The sequence below is a fragment of the Stegostoma tigrinum genome, chromosome 6 (assembly GCF_030684315.1).
Source record: "Stegostoma tigrinum isolate sSteTig4 chromosome 6, sSteTig4.hap1, whole genome shotgun sequence".
In the NCBI taxonomy this organism is placed as follows: Eukaryota; Metazoa; Chordata; class Chondrichthyes; order Orectolobiformes; family Stegostomatidae; genus Stegostoma; species Stegostoma tigrinum.
Genome location: NC_081359.1, coordinates 47,955,522 through 47,978,920, shown reverse-complemented (window position 1 = coordinate 47,978,920; position 23,399 = coordinate 47,955,522). Strand labels below are relative to the sequence as shown.

At 41.4% G+C, this 23,399-nt stretch overlaps 1 protein-coding gene across 1 annotated transcript in view; it reads right to left on the bottom strand.

Annotated features, from left to right (window-relative positions):
* LOC125453086 (high affinity choline transporter 1-like) overlaps positions 1–23,399 on the bottom strand; it is a 46,962-nt gene that overhangs the window by 14,311 nt on the left and 9,252 nt on the right. The window contains exons 3-8 of the mRNA XM_048532181.1: positions 17,917–18,030; positions 15,976–16,131; positions 15,737–15,885; positions 6,707–6,850; positions 6,162–6,315; positions 572–789 (exon numbers count right to left, since the gene is read on the bottom strand). Coding sequence (XP_048388138.1) covers positions 572–789; positions 6,162–6,315; positions 6,707–6,850; positions 15,737–15,885; positions 15,976–16,131; positions 17,917–18,030 — 935 coding nt within the window. The remainder of the gene's footprint in view (positions 1–571; positions 790–6,161; positions 6,316–6,706; positions 6,851–15,736; positions 15,886–15,975; positions 16,132–17,916; positions 18,031–23,399) is intronic.

The following is a 23,399-nucleotide window of genomic DNA, read 5'->3' as shown; positions in this document are numbered from 1 at the left end:
TACCCTTCTTTTCTACAACTTATACTGAAGTATAACTTTATGATTATGTAAGTTATGCGCAACTCTTCTTAATAATTGTCCAATTGCTTGTTATGAAGATTCAGAACTCTTAAAATGTACACTTGCCGCCCCTTCCAGACAAATTCCTTTATGCATGAAGTAGTTAGCAAAAGTAGTTTGCTGGTGCAAGACAAAACTGAAATTTCCTTAGAACTGTATACATGAGGTGGTGATAACAAACTCAGAATGTAGGGTCAGCCGCTTGAATTCAAAGTTGTCCTGCTATTTCTGGTGCTGACATTAATATACTTTATTTTTCTACTTGTGTAAATTATGCATATTTTCGGGTGAGTGAAGCAGGAATTGTACCTTTTGATTTTCATAACAATGATTAGTTATGTAATGGAATGCAAAAGTAGCACTTGTGTGGAACCTGGGCCTGCTGTATCAGATTTTCTGTTCATTATATTGCCAGCCCATGATGTTCCAACCAATGCTCCTTATGTGTATTGCTGTAATAAGAAGTCTCTATTGTCAACTCAGATTCTAAGTAGTTCAAACTGATGCTCACCTTTTTCCTAATAATAGTCTTGTAGATATTGCGTGCAAACATTGAACTTGCTGATAAAAGTGATGAATCTGCTGATGACATAACTGCTGCTGAAATGGCACCAATTCCCAATATAGAAATGTAAACAGGGCACAGATATTGAAGGACAATTGGTAATATCATGCTGGCTTCTTGCCTTTCAAGTGGAGTTGGCAAGCTGTAGCTTGTATGATTCCAATCTGGAAGAAATGACATATTTTACATTTAGAACAGTTTTTATCAGTAACTTCATGTGTTAACATGAGACCTGAAAACAATGAATTTTACTTCACCTGTAAAAAAGACACCAATGCACTATGTCGTAAAGGTTGAAGCAAGCTTTTGTTCAGAATGTCACACATTATAGAACAGTAAATAATAAAGGCCTGCCAAATTCAAGGTCCACTATTTAACTGGGCAGCTATAGGCCTTGCCCAGGAATATGGACTTTGGGTATTTAGGCTCTATCTGTTCAGGTGCTGGCCAATCTGAGAGCAACAGTTTTAATTGCTTGGTGGCTTCACTGGAGGAGACATTGTCTACTGCCAGTGCCATTTGGAACAAGACCCACGTGAATGATAATGGGAAGGGGTTCCTAAGTGTGGCCACCAAGGAAGAGAATGAACAAAGAACAAAGAAAATTACAGCACAGGAACAGGCCCTTCGGCCCTCCAAGCCTGGGCCGATCAAGATCCTCTGTCTAAACCTGTCATCTATTTTCTAAGGGTCTGTATCCCTTTGCTCCCTGCCCATCCATGTACCTGTCCAGATGCATCTTAAAAGACGCTATCGTGCCTGCGTCTACCACCTCCGCTGGCAATGTGTTCTAGGCACCCACCACCCTCTGCATAAAGAACTTTCCACGCATATCTCCCATAAATTTTCCTCCTCTCACTTTGATCTTATGACCCCTAGTAATTGAGTCCCCCATTCTGGGAAAAAAAGCTTCTTGCTATCCACCTTGTCTATACCCCTTATGATTTTGTAGACCTCAAACAGGTCCTCCCTCAATCTCCGTCTTTCTAATGAAAATAATCCTAATCTACTCCACCTTTCTTCATAGCTAGCGCTCTCCATACCAGGCAACATCCTAGTGAACCTCCTCTGCACCATCTCCAAAACATCCACATCCTTTTGGTAATGTGGCGACCAGAACTGTACACAGTACTGTACATGTGGCTGCACCGAAGTCTTATTCAACTGTAACATGACCTGCCAACTCTTGTACTCAATGCCCCATCCGATGAAGGAAAGCATGCCATATGCCTTCTTGACCACTCTATTGACCTGCTTTGCCACCTTCAGGGATCAATGGACCTGAACATGCAGATCTCCCTGTACATCAATTTTCCCCAGGACTTTTCCATTTATTGTATAGTTTGCTCTTGAGCTAGATCTTCCAAAATGCATCACCTCGCATTTGCCGGGATTGAACTCCATCTGCCATTTATCCACCCAACTCTCCAATTTATCTATATTTTGCCGTAATCTCTGACAGTCCCCTTCACTATCTGCTACTCAAGGTCAGAAAGGTGGCTTTCACCAGGGCCCAACTCCTTCACAATTCCTGTTTTTTTGATAAGACGCAAGTGATCGCTTCTGGAAGCCAGCAAGCAAACCTGACAGAGTTTATTTCTCTAGCATTCTATCTGGTGAGCCCCCTGCAACCATTGGATGAATGCCAAAAACATCAAGATCATGCACTTAAGTGGGCATCAGTTGTCAGCAGGCAAGTTGCTGCCATAGGCCTTTCTACTTTGTCTGTAACTGGGCAATAAGAGAAATGGGCCAGGGTCTCCACCTGCCATTGTCCCATATCATCAAATGTCCTCTTTCTGTTCAAATTACCAAAAATAGTTTCCAGCCTTAAATCATGGGTCTGGATCAGAGATAACACAGTAATGGTTGGTGCTAGTGAGAGAGTGTGGAGAGCTGTACATTGGTATGTTCTTTGTCAAAATGGCCATTTACAAACTCGATTGTTCTCTTGGAGTTCACGATATATTCAAACAGATTTTGAAAAATTACAAGATTTGAAGCAGCCGTGTATATGTACATATATATTTAAAAATTAAAGCTTTAAAAGCTAAAACATTAAAACTTTGAAATGAATCATCTGGCAGTTTTTGATGCACAGGGACATTAAGATCAGCTGTAAGCTTTTCAGCTGGTTGAGCCTGCTGATGGCAAGCCATTGCTAATTATCTGACTCGATCTATCTGTTTATATCCATATCTGTTATCATTATGAGTCTTTAGATTGCTATTGATTTCTATCTTGCACATACTTAATGGTAAGGCAATGGAGGCTCAGAGGCATAGAGAATTCCGAAGATTCACTGCCTTGAGCGAAGAAACCCCTTCTCATCTCAGTCTTAAATCACCTACACGTATCCCCTATCTTGACTCAACAACCAGAGAAATCTTCTATTCTATGTCCAACGCATCATGCCCTGTAAACATTTTGAAAGATTCAAATGGGACTATTTCTTAATCTTCAAAATTCTAAGAGAATATAGATCCAGATTTCTCAGTGCCTCCTCTTAAGACAAATGCTCCATCCAGTAAATTAGCCTGGTAAACATTTGTGATGAACACCATTCCATCACTTGTCTACCTTATTGATTGTTGCTACTATCTGCTACCTTAAATTGACTCATGAATAAGGACACCCAAATCTCTTCAGATTTAAAAATAAATGCAACTTTTGAATGGACATTTACATGTTTCTTACAAATGTTGTGAAACATTGTAAATTCCCTAAAGATGGATTGGCAAGCTTTTAGTGATAATGGGAACTGCAGATGCTGGAGAATCCAAGATAATAAAATGTGAGGCTGGATGAACACAGCAGGCCCAGCAGCATCTCAGGAGCTCAAAAGCTGACGTTTCGGGCCTAGACCCTTCATCAGGGAGGGGGATGGAGTGAGGGTTCTGGAATAAATAGGGAGAGAGGGGGAGGCGGACCGAAGATGGAGAGAAAAGAAGATAGGTGGAGAGGAAAGTATGGGTGGGGAGGTAGGGAGGAGATAGGTCAGTCCAGGGAAGACGGACAGGTCAAGGAGGTGGGATGAGGTTAGTAGGTAGGAGATGGAGGTGCGGCTTGGGGTGGGAGGAAGGGATGGGCGAGAGGAAGAACAGGTTAGGGAGGCAGAGACAGGTTGGACTGGTTTTGGGATGCAGTGGGTGGAGGGGAAGAGCTGGGCTGGTTGTGTGGTGCAGTGGGGGGAGGGGACGAACTGGGCTGGTTTTGGGATGCGGTGGGGGAAGGGGAGATTTTGAAGCTGGTGAAGTCCACATTGACACCATTGGGCTGCGGGGTTCCCAAGCGGAATATGAGTTGCTGTTCCTGCAACCTTCGGGTGGCATCATTGTGGCACTGCAGGAGGCCCATGATGGACATGTCATCTAAAGAATGGGGGGGGGAGTGGAAATGGTTTGCGATTGCGATTGCGATTGCGTTGTATCCGGAGGTTGTTGAGGTGGTGTGTGAGAACGAGGGGGATCCTCTTTGGGTGGTTGTGGCGGGGGCGGGGTGTGAGGGATGTGTTGCGGGAAATGCGGGAGACGCAGTCAAGGACATTCTCGACCACTGTGGGGGGATAGTTGCGGTCCTTGAAGAACTTGGACATCAACCTCCGGATACAACGGATCATCCTCCGACACTTCCGCCATCTACAATCCGACCCCACCACCCAAGACATTTTTCCATCCCCACCCCTGTCTGCTTTCCGGAGAGACCACTCTCTCCGTGACTCCCTTCTTCGCTCCACACTGCCCTCCAACCCCACCACACCCGGCACCTTCCCCTGCAACCGCAGGAAATGCTACACTTGCCCCCACACCTCCTCCCTCACCCCTATCCCAGGCCCCAAGATGACTTTCCACATTAAGCAGATGTTAAGCAGCACCTGCACATCTGCCAATGTGGTATACTGCATCCACTGTACCCGGTGTGTCTTCCTCTACATTGGGGAAACCAAGCGGAGGCTTGGGGACCGCTTTGCAGAACGCCTCCGCTCGGTTCGCAATAAACAACTGCACCTCCAGTCGCAAACCATTTCCACTCCCCCCCCCCCCCCATTCTTTAGATGACATGTCCATCATGGGCCTCCTGCAGTGCCACAATGATGCCACCCGAAGGTTGCAGGAACAGCAACTCATATTCCGCTTGGGAACCCTGCAGTCCAATGGTATCAATGTGGACTTCACCAGTTTCAAAATCTCCCCTTCCCCCACCGCATCCCAAAACTAGCCCAGTTCGTCCCCTCCCCCCACTGCACCACACAACCAGCCCAGCTCTTCCCCTCCACCCACTGCATCCCAAAACCAGTCCAACCTGTCTCTGCCTCCCTAACCTGTTCCTCCTCTCACCCATCCCTTCCTCCCACCCCAAGCCGCACCTCCATCTCCTACCTACTAACCTCATCCCACCTCCTTGACTTGTCCGTCTTCCCTGGACTGACCTATCCCCTCCCTACCTCCCCACCTATACTGTCCTCTCCACCTATCTTCTTTTCTCTCCATCTTCAGTCCGCCTCCCCCTCTCTCCCTATTTATTCCAGAACCCTCACCCCATCCCCCTCTCTGATGAAGGGTCTAGGCCCGAAACGTCAGCTTTTGTGCTCCTGAGAAGCTGCTGGGCCTGCTGTGTTCATCCAGCCTCACATTTTATTATCTTGGCAAGCTTTTAGCCCATTTCAATTACAATTTGGGTGGTGGCCAAACATCTATAGTTTCAGCAACAAAGCTTTTAAACTGGCTGGGAATAAGGAGACGAAATTACACATTTGAATTCCTGTGATTTCCTTGCCCGTTGCACTTGGCTTAAACTGAGGCATTGTGACTTGATCTTGACACAACTGCAATATTTAAGGGAGAACACTGCTACTTTTGGCTAAATCACAGATTTGGCTACATATTTTGGTCATGTCAATTCATTTCTGTGATATGGGAAGGAAAATTTAAACAGTGACAGTTTGAAGGGTTTTATGGTCACCTGCAAATTTATGAACCTTAACCATAGCAAAGTTGTTATTGGTAGCATCGGCTTTGGTACAAGGATTTCACTTCCGGTACTGATGATGGAAGATGAAGTGAACAGAGGGGAATAAATGAAGACCATGTAAAAAGTAAAGGTTGAGAACAATTCACAACCATCTCCTGCCCCAGGCAATTCTTATTTGGTATGAGTGAAGGTTTCAGGATTACTTTCATACTACACAAAGAGAACTACAATTACCACATACCAGCCTTTATACACAGATGTATAGCTTAGATCAATTGGCCAAATAACTCTATTAAAGCTACTTTATGAAATTGGACAAAACTTAATTTTGGTGTTACAAAGACTCTTCATTCGCTCCTCCAAATCCAGTAGGCCAGAAGGGAGGAAGAAGAGCAAATGACGATGATTATCTATAATGATGGTCTTCAAGGAACTTGCCTTTGACTCATCAGCCATTATGGAAAAAAAAAGACATTTATTTATTCTGATAGTCTCAGGTATGCACCATCATAAATAGTAACTTGTATTTATATAGCCTTATAATATAATGGGTCATATTCCATACCTGTAGAAACTGCAACTGCACCAATAATGATGGAAGGGAAAGATAAGGTGAAGCAGAGAACACCAGCAACATAAGACGTTTTTTGTGCTTGAGAAACTGATGATGCAGCAAGAACCCGCTGAAAATACACTTGCCAAGGAATGCCTCCCAGACTCTGAAAGAAATTGATGACAAGCTCAAATTTTGGAATAAATTAAAGGCAATGAGGAAATCAATTATTTTGCAATTGTTATGTCTCAAACATAAGACAAGACAATTACAGATGGGCAAATTTAACTTCCGGATGAGCCTGGCAAATTTAACTACGCCATCTATTCTCTGTCAAAGTCTCTTCAAAATGCTTTATACCTCTGAATGTTTCACACAGATGTATAAATTAGGAGCAGGAATAGGTCATTTGGCACCTTGAGTCTGCTCTATAATTCAGTGAGATCATGAATAGCCTGAATAAGGCCCCAACACTTTGTTTACCATTGCAACACATTTTAGCACAAAAGTTTGAATATATTCAATTATGGAATATTTGATTTCTAAGGAGTTCTTACCATATAAAGTAGATCATCAATCCATCGGCCGATCTGGTTCACTTCTATTTTACCAATCCATGGGCTTTGGTAAACTTTATTTACCATGGTATATTTGATGTCTACAACTGCTGGATTTTTTATGGCAAATGGCACACAAAGCCACTAGTTAAAGGAAAACAAGATAAAAAATTAAGTTAATCCTTTTTACAGGCTACACATGATCAAAAGTTGCCATTAAAACTTGTTTTAGTATATTATTCTACAACCAAATAGCCATACGATTTTTCACTACAGCATAGCAGGTTGTGGGGTGAACCTACAGAGGTTTATAAAATCATGAGGATGTGGATAAGGTGGATAGCAAAGGTCTTCTTCCTAGGCTGGGGAAGTTCAAAATTAAAGAGCATGTTTTTAAGGTGAGAGGAGAAAGATTTAAAAGGGACCTAGTGGGCAACATTTACACACAGGGTGGTTCATTTACGGATTGAATTGTCAGAAGAAATGGTAGATGCAGGTACAGTTACAACATTTAAAATAAAATTGCATATGTACATGAATAGGAAAGGTTTAGAGAGATATGAGCTAAACATAGGCAAGTGTTAGTGTGGAAGTGTCAGTGTTGGACTGGGGTGGACAAAGTCAGAAGTCACACACCATCAGGTTATAGACCAACAGGTGTTTTTGAAATCACAAGTTTTCATAGCACTGCTCCCTTGTCAGGTGAAGTCAGTGAAGGAATGGCAATATATTTCCAAGTCAGAATGATGAGTGGCTTGGAGGGGAACTTGGAGTTGGTGGTGTTCCCATATGTCCGCTGTCCTTGTTCTTCTAGATAGAAGAGATCGTGGGCTTGGAAGGTGCTGTTTGAGGATTTTTGGTGAATTTCTGAAGTACATTTTGTAGATAATACACACAGAGCGTCAGTGGTGGAGGGGAGTGGATGCTTGTGGATGTAGTGCCAATCAAGCAGGCTGCTTTGTCCTGGATGGAGTCAAGCTTTTTAAATGTTGTTGGGGCCGCACTCACCAGGCAAGTGGGAAGTATTCCATCACATTCATGACTTGTACCTTGTAGATGGTGGGCAGGATTTGAAGAATCAGGAGAGTTTGAGAGAATCAGGAATCACTGCAGTATTCCTAGCTTCTGGCCTGCTCTTGTAGCGACTGTGTTTACACGGTGAGTCCAGCTGAGTTTCTGGTCAATGATAACTGCAAGGATGTTGATAGTGGGGGATTCAGTGATGGTAACACCATTGAACGTCAAGGGGTAGTGGTTAGATTGTCTCTTATTGATGACGGTCATAACTCGGCATTTGTGTGACATGACTGTCAGCCCAAAACTGGATATTGTCCAGATCTTGTTGCTTTTGAAAACAGTCTGCTTCAATGTCTGAGGAGTCATGAATGGTGTTGAACATTGTGCAATAATCAGCAAACAATCCCACTTCTGGCCTTATGACGGAGGGAATGTCATTGATGAAGCAGTTGAAGATGGTTGGGACGAGGACACTACCCTGAGGAAATCCTGCAGAGATGTCCTGGAGCTGAGTTGATTGGCCTCCAACAACCATGACCATCTTCCTATGTGTCAGGTATGAATCCAACCACTGTGAGTTTTCCCCTGAAATCCATTGATTCCAGTTTTGCTGAGGATGAGGTCAGTTGAGATTCTGGTCCACGGTAACCCCGAGGATGTTGATAGTACAGGTTTCAGTGATGGTAACAGCAATGATTGTCAAGGGGCAGTGGTTAGTTTGTCTCTTATTGGAGATGGTCATTACTTGTGGTTGTTTGTATGGTGTAAATGTTTCTTGCCACTTGTTAGCCCAAGCCTGGATACTGTCCAGAACTTGTTGCATTTGAATATGGACTGCTTCAATATCTGAGGAGTCGAGAATGGCGCTGAACATTGTTCACCAATAATTGCACATCGCTGATCCTGAACTTATGATGGAGGGAAGATCACTGATAAAGCAGCTGAAGATGGTTAGGCCTAGCATACTGACAAACTTCTGTAGCGATGACCTACAAAAATCATAGCGATCTTCCAACGTACCAAGCATGACTCCAACCAGCAGAGAGTTTGCCTCCTAATTCTCATTGATTCCAGTTTTTCTAGGGCTCTTTGATGCCACATTTAGTTGAATACAGCCTTGACATCAAGGGGTGGCATTCTCATCCCACCACTGGAATTTAGATCTTTTGTCTGTATTGAGCCAAGGCTATAATGAAGTCAAGTACTGGATGGCCTCGACAAAACACAAACCTGAACTAGGCATCACTGAGCTGGTTATTGCTGAGAAGGTGCTGCTTGATAGCATTGTTGATGACATCTTCCATCACTTTACTGATGATTGAGAGTAGACTGAAAGGGTGGTAATTGGCCAGTTTGGATTTGTCCTGCATTTTGTGTACAGGAAATACCTTGGCAATTTTCCATATTGTTCGGTTGATGGTAGTGCTGTAATTGAACTGGAAGAGCTTGTGTAGGGGAGTAGCAAATTCTGGAGCACAAGTCTTTAGCATTATTCCTAGAATGTTGTCAGAGGCCATAGCTTTTTAACTATCCAGTGCTTCCAACTGTACCTTGATGTCTTGTGAGATGAATTGAATTGACTGAAGACTGGTATCTGTAATGTTCCACTACAGGAAGCTGAATTGGATCATAAACTCAACGTTTCTGGCTGAGATTGCTTCAAATGCTTCAGCCTTAACTTTTGCACTGATGTGTTGGGCTCATCCATAATGGAGGATGGGAATAATTGTGCAGTGTTTAATTGTCTGCCACCATTTATGACAGGGTGTGGCAGGACTGCAGGGCTTAGAGCTGATTTGTAGGTAGTTGTATGCTTAGCTAGGCCTCTCACTTGCTGCTTATGCTGTTTGGAATGCAAGTAGTTCTGTTTGGTAGCTTCACCATGTTGACACCTCATTTTTGGTATGCTTGGTTCTGCTCCTGGCATGCCCTCCTGAATTCTTCATTGAACAAGGGTGAACCCCCTAACATGATGGTTACTGTTGAGTTGGAGATCTGTGAACCCATGAGGTTCCCAATTGTACTATTCTGCCACTGTTGAATGTCTGCAGCATTTCATGAATGCCCAGTCTTGAGTTGCTAGATCTGTTTGAAGTCTGTCCGATTTAGCACAATGACAATATCACACAACATGATGGAGGGTATTCTCAATGTGAAGGCAAGACTTTGTCCCTACAAGGATTGTGTTATGGTCACCCTTACCAATACCTTGATGGGCAGATGCTTCTGCAGCTGGCTGATTGGTAAGGATGAGACTAAATATGTTTTTCCCACTGGTTGGTTTCCTCACCAGCTGCCAGAGATCCAGTTTAGCAGCTATGTCCTTTAGGGCCCAACCAGCTCGATGAGTAGTACTGCTGCTGAGCCGCTCTGTGTAATGGACACTGAAATTTCCCACTCAGAGTACATTTTGTACCCTTGCCACTCTTAGTGTTTCCTCCAAGTGTTGTTCAATACGGAGGAGTACTGATTAATCAGTCAAGGGAAGACAGTAACCACCAGGAGGTTTCCTTGCCCATGTTTAACCTGAAGGCATGAGACCTCATGGGGTCCAGAGCCAATGTTGAGGACAACCAGAGTAACACCCTCTCAAATGTATACAACTGTGCTGCCATGTTTGCTGGGTCCATCCTGCCAGTGGGACAGGACATATCCAGAAATGGCTGGTGATGTCTAGCATATTTTCCGTAAGGTATGATTCTGTGAGTAGGACTATGTCAGGCTATGCTTGACTAGTCTGTGAGACAACTCTCGTAATTTTGGCAATAGCCCCAAGATGTTCGTGAGGAGAATTTGCAGGTTCTCAGGGCTGTTTCTGCCATTTATTTTTCTAGTGCCTAGGTCAATGCAAGTTGGTCCACCCAGTTCCATTTCTTTGTTGAGACCTTTCAGTGACTGAAACAACTATGTGGCTTGCTAGGTTATTTACAGAGGACAATTGAGAGTCAACAGTCTGGAGATGCATATAGGCCAGACCAAGTGAGGGTTTCCTTCCCTGAACGACATTAGTATACCAACTACAGTAATGAACCTATGTAACTGTAAAGCTTGTTTCAGAGGTAGTAGGATTTTCATTTTCTGAAGAAGGGTCTAGTACCGAAACGTCAGCTTTCCTGATCCTCTGATGCTGCTTGGCCTGCTGTGTTCATCCAGCTCTACAATCCGACCCCACCACCCAAGCTATTTTTCCATCCCCACCCTTGTCTGCTTTCCGGAGAGACCACTCTCTCTGCGACTCCCTTGTCCGCTCCACACTCCCCTCCAACCCCACCACACCCGGCACCTTCCCCTGCAACCGCAGGAAGTGCTACACTTGTCCCCACAGCTCCTCCCTCATCCCCATCCCAGGCCCCAAGATGACTTACCACATTAAGCAGAGGTTCACCTGCACATCTGCCAATGTGGTATATTGTATCCATTGCACCCGGTGTGGCTTCCTCTAAATTGGGGAAACCAAGTGGAGGCTTGGGGACTGCTTTACAGAACACCTCCGCTCGGTTCGCAACAAACAACTGCACCTCCCAGTCGCGAACCATTTGAACTCCCCCTCCCATTCCTCAGATGACATGTCCATCATGGGCCTCCTGCAGTGCCACAATGATGCCACTCGAAGGTTGCAGGAACAGCAACTCATATTCCGCTTGGGAACCCTGCAGCCCAATGGTATCAATGTGGACTTCACCAGCTTCAAAATCTCCCCTCCCCCCACTGCATCCCAAAACCAGCCCAGCCTGTCTCCGCTTCCCTAGCCTGTTCTTCCTGTCACCCATCCCTTCCTCCCACCCCAAGCCGCACCTCCATTTCCTACCTACCACCTCATCCTGCCTCCTTGAGCTGTCCATCTTCCCTGGACTGACCCAACACCTCCCTACCTCCTCACCTATACTCTCCTCTCTACCTATCTTGTTTTCGCTCCATCTTCGGTCCGCCTCCCCTTCTCTCCCTATTTATTCCAGTTCCCTCTCCCCATCCGCCTCTCTGATGAAGGGCCTAGGCCCGAAACATCAGCTTTTGTGCTCCTGAGATGCTGCTTGGCCTGCTGTGTTCATCCAGCCTCACATTTTATTATCTTAGACAAGTACTTCATCGGTCTCATAGATGCAGGAGAGAATGAAGGAAAAAGATGCCTTTAATCCCTATATCTAAATCATTGATATTCATAAGTGGACATCAACAGTCTCAGATAACAAAGTGTGGAGCAGCATCTGCAGTTCCCATTATCTCAAGTACTTGTCTATGTCTGTTTCCCTGGTTAGTTTCTCCTCAAAGAGGTTGCTAGCTTGCTGCCAGAGGCTATGGTTTGTGTTGATGTCACTCCACAACCAACATGTTTGCCAGGAGACTTTCTTATTTTCACTGTTTGTCGCGGGCATTTTGGGAGGATTTACAGGTTGATAATCACCTTTCTTAGTCACATTATGGATGACCTTCTGTGGCCAACAAATCACGAAGTTGGATTGAACCCAGATCATTTGGATGCTATCCACTTCATCACACAAACTCTTGTGAGAGGAAGTAGATGATGCTCAAATAGTTGTTGATTAAAAATTATGAGAAACAAAGGAAGTTGCCAGGGCATTATGATAAAATGAAGGAATGGCAAAAAAGTAAATGTTAAAACTTTTAAACTTTGAAATGGTGCATTTTGATTTACAAAACAAAATTATTCAATTGTACTTTGTGGAAAAGATTAGTTATTTAGAAGAGCTAAGCATTATGGTGGTGGGGGTTGGGGTGGTGCTCATATTCACAGAATGTTAAAGCAAAACCTTTAATTTCACAATAGAAAACCTGTGAAACTGGCCTTTGCTGAAGGAATATAGGATATAAGATTCAAGATTTAATGGTATGTATGAAAGCTTAGCAAGAGGATATTTAGAGTATTATATGTAGTTTTGGGCTCTGCATGAAAGGAAGAATATTGAGAAGACAGTAAAAGTAATAATGAAGGGCAACTAGAATATTCCCTTGTCTGATCAAATACAAATAAAAAGCCTTAAACATGATTGCTTGAATAAAGCAGCGAAGGTTATAAAATGACTTATAAAGCTGTTTAAAATTATGGAAAGATGATAAAGTACACAGGCAAATAGTTTTACAGGTACTAGAATGGTTGAACAATTTATAATAAAAAGTTAAAGAAGTAAAATTAAATGTAAAACATTAAGGATTGAGAGTAGGAGAAGTTTGAAGTTGTGAAATGCATGATCAGAATTGATGATTGATGCAGGCACCATGTTAACATTTAAGAATTGTTATCTGGATCAATGAAGGAATGAGGAGTATAGGAAATTGGGAAAACAACAGGCAGATCTGGAGGGTAAATATGGAACATAAGCTTACTCAAGAAAATATAAATCTTTGGTAACTAACTATAGTGCACAAAGGACATAAGCAACTGTACATTCAAGAAAAAAATGCTTTGTTATGAAGAACAGACGAGCACCATCCCAAAGGTATGGGGCAAGGTAAGATATCAGATCTTCATGAATTGCCATATTTGATACAGAAATTGAAATGGCACCATTTCTATAATGGTACATTACACTTTAACCGTCTATCCAAATTGGGAAAGTTGATTTTTTTTTAATATTGAATTTTTTATTTAACTGTGAATAAGATTAGTAATAAATAATGGGTCTTGGTGAAATAACAATCCATTTATTCATCTGAAGTACTAGGGCAAAATGAAAAAGGTACAATTAAAGATCATAGCAACAAATTGTTTGAAGGAAAATTTATGCTATAGCCTCAGATGAATTTCTCTTCTTTTACGTGGAGAAAGGATAAGCCTGCTCCTTCAATTTTATGCAAGTAAAAGTATGTTAACACTGGACTTCCACCTGTAATAAGGCTGGCTGACCAAATTTATGATCATTACAAATTCCTTGCCAAAAAGTATTACGCCAATTCACTCATGAGTGGTCTGTCCCAGGCCTTGGCTAATTGCCTGTTGATACTTATTGTTGGCAGCTTTTGCCTGCGGCAGCTTGACTTTGTGTTTTACTATCTGGAACAGGACTCCAAGACAGGCCCCAAATCTACGTCAGCCAGAATTGAAACTGAATCTATGCCTTTGGCATTGTTTTAAACCACATGCTAGTAATCATCAGGAAACATCCCCACTTCTGTTCTTATAATGAAGGGGAAGTCATTGATGAGGCAATTAGGACACTATCCTGAGTAACACCTATTTTGATGTCCTATGCCTGAGATGACTGATTTCCATCAAGTAATCATCTTTCTTTTGAGTTAGGTATGACTCCAAACTAGCAGCAAATTTGCGTCTGATCCCCGTTAACTCCAGTTCTGCCACGGCTCCTTGATGCCAGACTTAGTCAAATGCTACCTTGATGTCAAGGACTGTTACTCTCCCATCAACTTCACTGTTCAGTTCTTTTGTCCATATTTTGACCAAAGCTGTCATGACGTTGGGAGCTGACTGGCACAGGCAGAGCCCAAACTGAGCACCTATAAATAAATTAATGTGGCATAAGTGCTACTTAATAACACTATTAATGATGCTTTCAACTACTTTGCCTGGGATGATGATTGGGACTGTCCTCCTAATTGAGGAGTTAAAAATATTAACAATGCTTAGTATCTCAGCATTCTTGTTGGCATAAACCATCATAGGAATTTTGTTGAATGATTGGTTTCCCAACCTATTATTTTCACAAAGGGTGCCCCTCAGGTGAGTATTTGAAAGATAGTTCAAACTGCTTGTAGAATAGATTGTTTGGATGTGCGTTTGGGCACTTAATTAAAATTTATGTTTTTGCATGGCAATACTTAAAGGAATTTGCAACAACATAAAACAGCCAGATAACAATTTTCTGTCAGTATCCATTCTGAGGAATGCCTAAGCTGCATGATTAATGAGTTGACATGGAGAGAAAGGGCAAAGACCAAGGAGGAGGGGTTTGATTTGGCACAAGTTGGCATGACAGCTGTAAAAAGCTATGGGGATCACTGAGGGGCATGAGGATGGTACAAGGGGCTATGGGAGATGGGTAGATAGACACAGTTTGGTACAAGAGGAATGAGAGACCATGAGGATTGGGCACATGTGAATTGGCAGGCAGAGGAGGTACAAGAATCATGACAGATGGCTAGATGAATGTATGCTGGCAACAGAGGATATGGCTGGCTATGGAAGTGGGCATAGGGGCATAGGTTGTTATGGAGGTTGAGGGGGACCTTTGAGTGGGAACAGGGTATTAGGTGGAATGACGCCTGAAAAGTGAGAGAGTCATGAGATGAAAACATTAGGGATGTTTATGCTTTAATCTGTATTTTTAAACTTTGAACACTGTTTTGAAGACCCCTGCACGTAGGCTTCAACTCAGTCCATCTTAAGAACCAACAATCTTTTCCTAGGTTTCTTGACATGACTCTCAATCTAGCAAAACTCGCTAGTCTGAAAATACGAAGGATTGGCATTAATTTTTAAAGATGCAAGAAAGAGGAAAAAAAATTCCTGTCTTTGCACACTAGAGCTAAGAATGAAAATTGGGCCCTAATCTTTCTGTTGTGCAAATATTTACAGTAATTGACTAAGACTGTAATTTTATCTCCTTGCAAAGGAATAGCCTGAAAGGTAGTCATCGTTCAAGTTTAGTATTAAAAGAGGAATGATTTTTGTAGCATCAGGACCAGCAGATGATTTTAACTCACATTTTGTCAGTGTATTTGAATTGAATTCATGTGATCATATTTAAGATGCCCATGCATCTGCAAACCTGCAAGCAATTTAATGTCATCTCCACGTATGAGTGAAACTGCTAGGAACTTGTGTTTCAGCGTTAGAGGTATGGTGTTTCTTTATTAATTCATTCCAAACAATATTTGGCCATAAGTTCAAATGAAAATAATTTTTATGTTCATGTTATTGTAATCCTTCATATTGTTTGACTTGCTTTTTCCCACAATAAAACTCTAGGGTAACCTTATTTAAAAATGTAATACAGTTTCAAAATTTCTAAAATCGGATAATACACGGAAAATACTTACCAGACTGATGATGATAAAAATCATTTGCATCACATCTGTGTATGCCACGGAGTAGAGACCACCCAATAATGTGTATATTATAACTACACAAGCTGATATAAGGATTGACAAATAAGTTTCAATATCCAAAATTACGGTCATTGTAGCACCTATAATAGATGTCAATCCTCGTTAGTAAATCATGGTATAATAATTCTGTACAATAATATGTATAATTTCAGGGAAATTTTAATATTTACCTAATGCTGCAAGAATAGCAGCTGACCAGAATATGTCTCCTAATATAGCTGGGATCAAGAGGAGGCTACCCATAACTCTACCAAATTTAATCTGCAGTGGGTCCATCATGGTGACATATCGATTGGCTCTCATTGGTTTTGCAAAGAGAAGGCCACCTGCATTAAAAATAAAAACAGCTGTTATGTTTATAAGGGCAAAGAGTCTATGCCATTGTGTTAGTTTTGTCATGATCTATCTTTCCAATGCCGTCCAAAGGTGACCCTCCCAGAAGTTGACTGGACCATTGATTGTGCATCCTATGTGTATGGCACTAATGGTGCCAAACATTATGTATGAAGCACAAACCATCATCGTTCGTCTGCAAAGCACCAACCACTCCCCCAACTACCTATCTAATCCCAGCTATTGACTCTTACATTTCTTATTGCGCAAAAAGGTTAATCCAATTAAACATTTTTAAGAAGGTGAATTACTCTCTTCAGGTGCCCATACTGTTGGGGTCCATTTTTCTTCTTTTGAACCTGGTGCGGTTCAAATTATTCAACACTAATGCACCCAGCTGAGAATAAGCAGGCGTAACATATGGTTGTGAGTGATAATGGGAACTGGTCTCTGCTCCTAGCTGCAACGTTTCCTTCTTACTGGTCTTAAAGTGAAAGGAAGTGCCAATTCTTTCAAGTCATACATGGCAGAATCCCAATCCCATGACTCTCAATGACTCAGTGGAAAAATGCAAACTGTAACTCTGTACTCTTTGAATGAGCAAAGACTCTCACAAACTTATTTGAATTCTGATTGTGAAACTTTAGAATGCCTGCAGGTTACTGATTCCAAGAAGGTAAACTGTGACTTTAAAGTCACTGATATATGACCAGCCATAAATTATCCAGCATGAAGATTCATCTAAAGCTCCACTTAGTCAGAATGTCACCGAAGAGCACGGTGGCTCAGTGATTAGCACTGCTGCCTCACAACAGCAGGGACCTGGCCTCAGATGACTGTATTCATGGGGTTTGCACATTCTCCCTGTGTCGGTGTGGGTTTCATCTGAAGGCTCTGGGCTCATCCCACAGTCCAAAGATGTGCAGGTTAGGCGGATTAGCCTAGGGTAGTATAGGGGGTGTTGGTCTGGGTGGGATGCTCTTCGGAGAACTGGTGTGGATTTGATGGGCCAATTGCCTGCTTCCACACAGTAGGGATTCTATGACTTACTTGTCTCAAATGTAATTGAGTAAAATTTCCGTAATAACAACCAACCTATTTGCTTGTGCAATGTTCAACTGAGAAGTTCTCTTTCAGTGACATTCTTAAGGTGTTAACAGAAGTAGAGTTTTAAGTGTATCTTCACGTTGGATAATTTATGGCTGGTCATGTATCAGTAAAATTAAACTTTTATCAAAACCATATTCTTTCTGTAAAAGTGTTCTCCCTCTTGATGTTTGCCTCAAAACACTCATCATCTTTAGATCTCCAGTTATGAAACAGGCATGAGGCTTACTGTTAGAGCTTTGCTAATAGTGTGTCTCTTTAGACAACATTTAAGAACTATGAAGCTTTATTCCATTCTCCCATTTTTCCTGAGGAAAGTGCCTGGTCTTCACCAATACATTCACAATTATACAGCTGAGGTCATTAAACTACTAATGAGAAGATTATAGATGAAAGTCTGTGTCCTATTGGTCTGTGATGGGACATTTTAAAGTTTCAGTGTATGGTGTGACCGCACTAACTTTGTAAATTACTTGAATAATGATACACTATTCATTGTGCTTTTGGTATCCAATGAGTGTTGAAAATTTTGTTTTATTTAAACCAATTCATTGTATAAACATGGTAAATGACACAATTATTTTTATTCAAGAGGGTTGCATCTTTGCTTATATTTAAATTGGCTGGCTGAACTAATCATTCATTGAATCATTTTGATTATTAGCTCTTACCTAAAATAAGATTCAAACAATAAGTTATGGGTGCCTGTGTCCAGCTTAGCCCACGATGTGGCAGATAAACTACTTCAGCAATTCCATTGATGAAGCCTCCTCCAACCCATGTTGCTGTAATAAATAAAGACAGAAAGTAAAATTGTTTACATGAGCTCATTGTAAAATGATGCAACAGGTAAAATAGCTAAACCTACGTTTGCATGTTTCTCAAATTAACATATTTTGATTTTTATATGGCTTAAAATTGAGTTCACTTTGACTTTCAATGCCTTGTTTAATATGCTTGTGAAAAATTCTTATGATCGTAATTATAAGTTGCTAACCCATTCCAAATCATTATGGAATCATTTTCCTCCAATATAACGATAAATACAATTGAGAAGTATGTCTTACTTGAAAATCTTCCTGTTTCAAAGTTATTGGATGGATGAGGAAGATGTGTTGAAACAATCAAGTTGACTGTTGTTTCTTTTGTTTCAAAAGAACTGACATCTGACAATGTAAAGTGCTATCTAGGTTTGCGTTGGCCACAAAAAAATGGGCAAATTCTGCTTTGATCAAATCCCAAATTTCAAAATATTTTTCATCTTCAACTAAGTGATGGAAGGAGGCATTGACAGTGCTATCAAAGGGCAATTACCCAAAAACAGCCTACTCACCAATAGCATCAGAGATAATGGGAACTGCAGATGCTGAAGAATTCCAAGATAATAAAATGTGAGGCTGGATGAACACAGCAGGCCAAGCAGCATCTCAGGAGCACAAAAGCTGACGTTTCGGGCCTAGACCCTTCATCAGAGAGGGGGATGGGGAGAGGGAACTGGAATAAATAGGGAGAGAGGGGGATGCGGACCGAAGATGGAGAGTAAAGAAGATAGGTGGAGAGAGTATAGGTGGGGAGGTAGGGAGGGGATAGGTCAGTCCAGGGAAGACGGACAGGTCAAGGAGGTGGGATGAGGTTAGTAGGTAGATGGGGGTGCGGCTCACCAATACTTGATTTGGACTCTGTCAGGCCCACTTGGTTCCAGTCCCTATTATGGAGACCTATTATGCTATGGATGAAGTACTGAATTCTAGAGCTGAATTGTGAGAGAGAAAATAATTTTTTAAAAATTGTAACAGAAGATACAATCACTTAGCTCGACATATATTTCAAACATTCTTCACCCATATATTTAGTGTGGAAACATTTTTACTTGCCGCACAAATGTATACAACATGAGAATTCCTGCAAGGAGATATGTTCTAATTTACAATAGTTTGAGGATGTTACGAGGTTACTTATAGTCTTTACTTTTTATGAACATGTTTCCAGAAAGGTTGAATGTTGGGTTTTGACATAAAAAGACGAAATGTGTCATTACTGTTACTCCCTTTCAATATAAAGTAGAGAATGAAGATGGTATTGCAGGAATTTCCTAGGCTGTGGGGCATGAAAGCACAGAATAATTCACAAAAATGGGCACAGTTGAGCTCATTTAACATGACTATTTCATTTCTTATGGAAAGTCCCTTAATGCACCCTGTAATATTACTCTTCTTGCATCTAATCCCACCTCAACCCCAACTTATTGAAATTCTTTATGCATCTATTTGTAACTCAAAACCTGACCACTGCAGTGCATTTTAGCTGCTGTACAAGAGGCTGATACATATGAAGGTGTGATATTATCGTGGACTTGTCACAGTCTTTGCAGATTCCTAAAGATTGAACACGAGATCAGCTATTCTGTTCTACTGCCAGTTGCATGAGAGTATATTGTTCTTCAGGATTGTGTCTCCTTTTTTAAACAGAAAGGGAAATGCACAATTTGCATGACTATTAGAATTTAGAGAAGACTTTGGTCCTGCCATTAAACTCTGGACAAAAAGGGATATATGGAACACACCAAATTGCAAAATAAAATGTCAGGTGATGCGGGTACACTATATTTTAACCTAGTTTCCTACATTGTGACATTTTTGGACATTGTATGTTTCTGTGACTGAATCACTAGGTCACTCCATCTCCGGTCAGATATTTCTGGGAGTCCCACCCCTGCCACCTTTATGTGGCTTCTGGAGAATTCTTACCAGGTGAAAATTTGCATGATTCCTACTGCTATCCCATAGGAAAAGGCCCTTTTCTGTTGTTTAAGTAGGAAATCGATCCAGGTGGGATCTGTTTACAATTGATTAGAGGTCCCCTCTCTCCACCACTAAGAATTTAAAGTTTTTAATTGGCTCTTACTTAACATTTACTATACCAGTGAAGTAGCGCCATCTCTGTCAAAACTTTCCAGTGAACCGTAATGTGCTAGCACCACAGATGTAAATTATGATGTTTCCAAAATTTGGGATGCGGTATGAATATTTCCACTTGGCAGGACTATTATCCTGCTATCTCATTAGAGGGATGTTCCTACATGAATTTTAGGTTCCCTTATCAATCCCTGACTACCGACAGTTTGTCACACACTAAATTCAGTCAGACTTCCTCAACTGTTCTGGATTCATTATTTGTTTCAGACCTTTTGACGTATGATGTTTCTGCTACAATTTTTTTTCTCAGCTCATGGATGCCAATATAATCACTAAATGACTTTTGGCTTTAGGGAGGTTCAGAATTGAAGTACCATTAGACAAGTTTCTATTTGTTCTATAAACAATGGGCACATGAAGTGGTAAGAGGAGTCTTGAATGGCGTTGTAAAATAAAATGAAATTTCTGGACCATATTAAAGCAAAATACTGTGGATGGGAAATCTGAAACAAACACAGTTCTGTTATGAGCTTAAGTTCTGAAAATTCAAACCAGGCTTGAAACAGGCTATTTCTCTCTCCACTTATGCTGCTAAACTTGTTGAGTTTCTCCCGCATTCTCTGTGTTTGTTTCAGATTTCTGGATCATACTCTCCACACTGTGTTCAGTTATTCATGTCAGAGGGCTACTGTAGAAAGAATGAAATGGGTAAAGCAGGAGAGAAGTGTTCATGGAACAAAGAGACCTTGGAGTGCAGGTTCATGGTTTCTTGAAAATGGAGTCGCAAATACATAGGATAGTGAAAAAGGCATTTGGTATTCTTGCCTTTATTTGTCAATGCATTGAGTATAGGAGTTGGGAGGTCACGTTGCAGCTGAACAGGACATTGGTTAGGCCACTTTTGGAATACTGCATTCAGTTCTGGTCTCCCTGCTATAGGAAGGATGTTGTGAAACTTGAAAGGAATTAGAAAAGATTTACAAGGATATTGTCAAGGATGGAAGAGGGAGAGGCTGAATAGGCTGGGGCTATTTTCCCTGGAGTGTTGGATAAAATAATGAGTGGCAATGGATACAGTAAATAGACAAGGTCTTTTCCTTGGGGTGGGGGAGTCCAACAATGGAAGGCTTAGGTTTAAGGTGGGAGGGGAAAGATTTGGAAGGGACCTAAGTGGTAACTTTTTCATGTAGAGTGTGAGGCATGTATGAAATGAGCTACCAGAGCTAGTGTTGGAGGCTGTTAGAATTACAACATCCAAAAGGCATCTGGATGGGTATCCAAATAGGAAGAGTTTAGAGGGACAAATGTTGGCAATTGGGACTAGATTTATTTAAGATATCTGGTCAGCATGAATGGATTAGACCACAGAATCTGATTCTGTGCTGTATATCTCTATGACTGTATGATTCTTTCACCGTTGAGCTCTTGGACCTGTCCAACAGGTAAATCATGTTAGACAAATGTAATGTGGACAGTTTCAGTTACCAAGAGAAAGGAGACTGAGTTGACATTAAATGAGGAGGAATGGAAGTAGAAAATGGAAGCTGTAGTGAAATTTACAGTCATAGTATTGACCAAGAGTGTCAAATGATATATTTTCCCTCTGGTATTACATTGTAAAGAATCATAGTTTCGATGGAAACTCTTCTTCATAAAGAAAAGTGAGCAGCCAAATGTCATGTTCCAAAGAATTGAATAGAATTTCATTTAATGAAATGCAGAATGCTTTTCAGAAGTTAGAAACATACATGATAAAAAGAGCTCAATGATGATAGTCTGTAGTTTTGGGATGAGACTGCTTCAGAATATTGTCTGAAAAAGTGTCTCGACCCGAAACAACAAACTTTCCTGCTCCTCTGATGCTGCTTGGCCTGCTGTGTCATCTAGCTTCACACCGTGTTATCTCAGATTCTCCAGCTTTGGCAGTTCCTACTATCTCAAGGATAATAGTCTTCTGTTTGTTTCCCATGCCTGATGCTGGAAATCAGAAAATGCTGAAAATATCCAGCTGGAGTAGCTTAATCTAATCTCCGCAATGGTGACCACAAAACATGATCATCCATTTTTGTAGAAATCCAACTGGTTCACAAATGTTCTTTAGACAAGGGAGATCAGCTTTCCTTGCCTAGTCTGGTCCACATGTAATTGCAGACCCAGACTAATGTGGTTGCCTTTAAAATGCCCTCTGAAATGGCCTAGCAAGGCATTCAGTTCAAGGGAAACTTAGGATGGATAACTAATGGTGCCCAGCATCCTGTAATCTAATAATAAAAAAAGGTCATTCAGCATCTCAGAAATTGGCTTCCAGTTGCAACGTTGATTAAAATTCAAAATTTTAAGGCAGAGAAACTCTTAAATGGTAAAGAAAAGAGTTCCGTTACAGTTTAGAGGCAGTGACAGAGGGCCAGGTGAATTGGGAGATACATTTAGAATACATGACAGACATCTTTGAGGTAGCTCGTTGTCCTGAGGTAGAGATCTGTAGCTTGCATCAAACCCTTTCACTGTAGTAGAGGGAATTGAGATGTCACTGAAAACTAGAAGCCTGGCACCTGTAGCAGGGATATCCTTCATTTAATCTATATCTACCTCAGAGAGGGAAACACTAAAATGGGTTTAATTTTTGGGCTCCAAATATCAGGATTAAAATTTTAAAAAATTGGAGCTGGGTGCATGTCAATTTAAATTTTAAACAATCACAAAGGCTTTGGAATGATGGAATAGAAATCCCCATACTTTTCCAATTAAAACTGCTTAAAATTTAGAAAGTTGTCAATGTTTGAAGTTTAAACTTTTAAAGGTATTGACAGATCTTTCATGTCTTCAGAGAAAGAACAGCTCAGGGGATACAGTTGAAAAGTGGGAGACTTTCAGGACTGCCCTAAGGCATCACTATCAGCATAAGAGAGACAGTAGAGAAAAGGGGAATTTGAGTACTTGGTAATGGGGTGCCTCTGGTTCTGTCCAAGTGGCAGGAACAGTGACCATGTTAACTTCGATCAGAGCTTTGATCAGGAGCAACACCCCTTTGCATTCCAGGGGCTGAAAAGCCATTGGCAAGCCAAGCACACATCACGACACAATCAATGTCATCCTCCCAGTAGAACAGTCATTAAAATGAACAATAGGTCTCTGAGGATGTGGCTCCAGTGTTTTGTCCCAAATGCCTCAATATGCTATACGCTTGCAAGAGTCTCCATTTTTATGGTGATCTTTGAGTTCTTCATAACATGGCCATC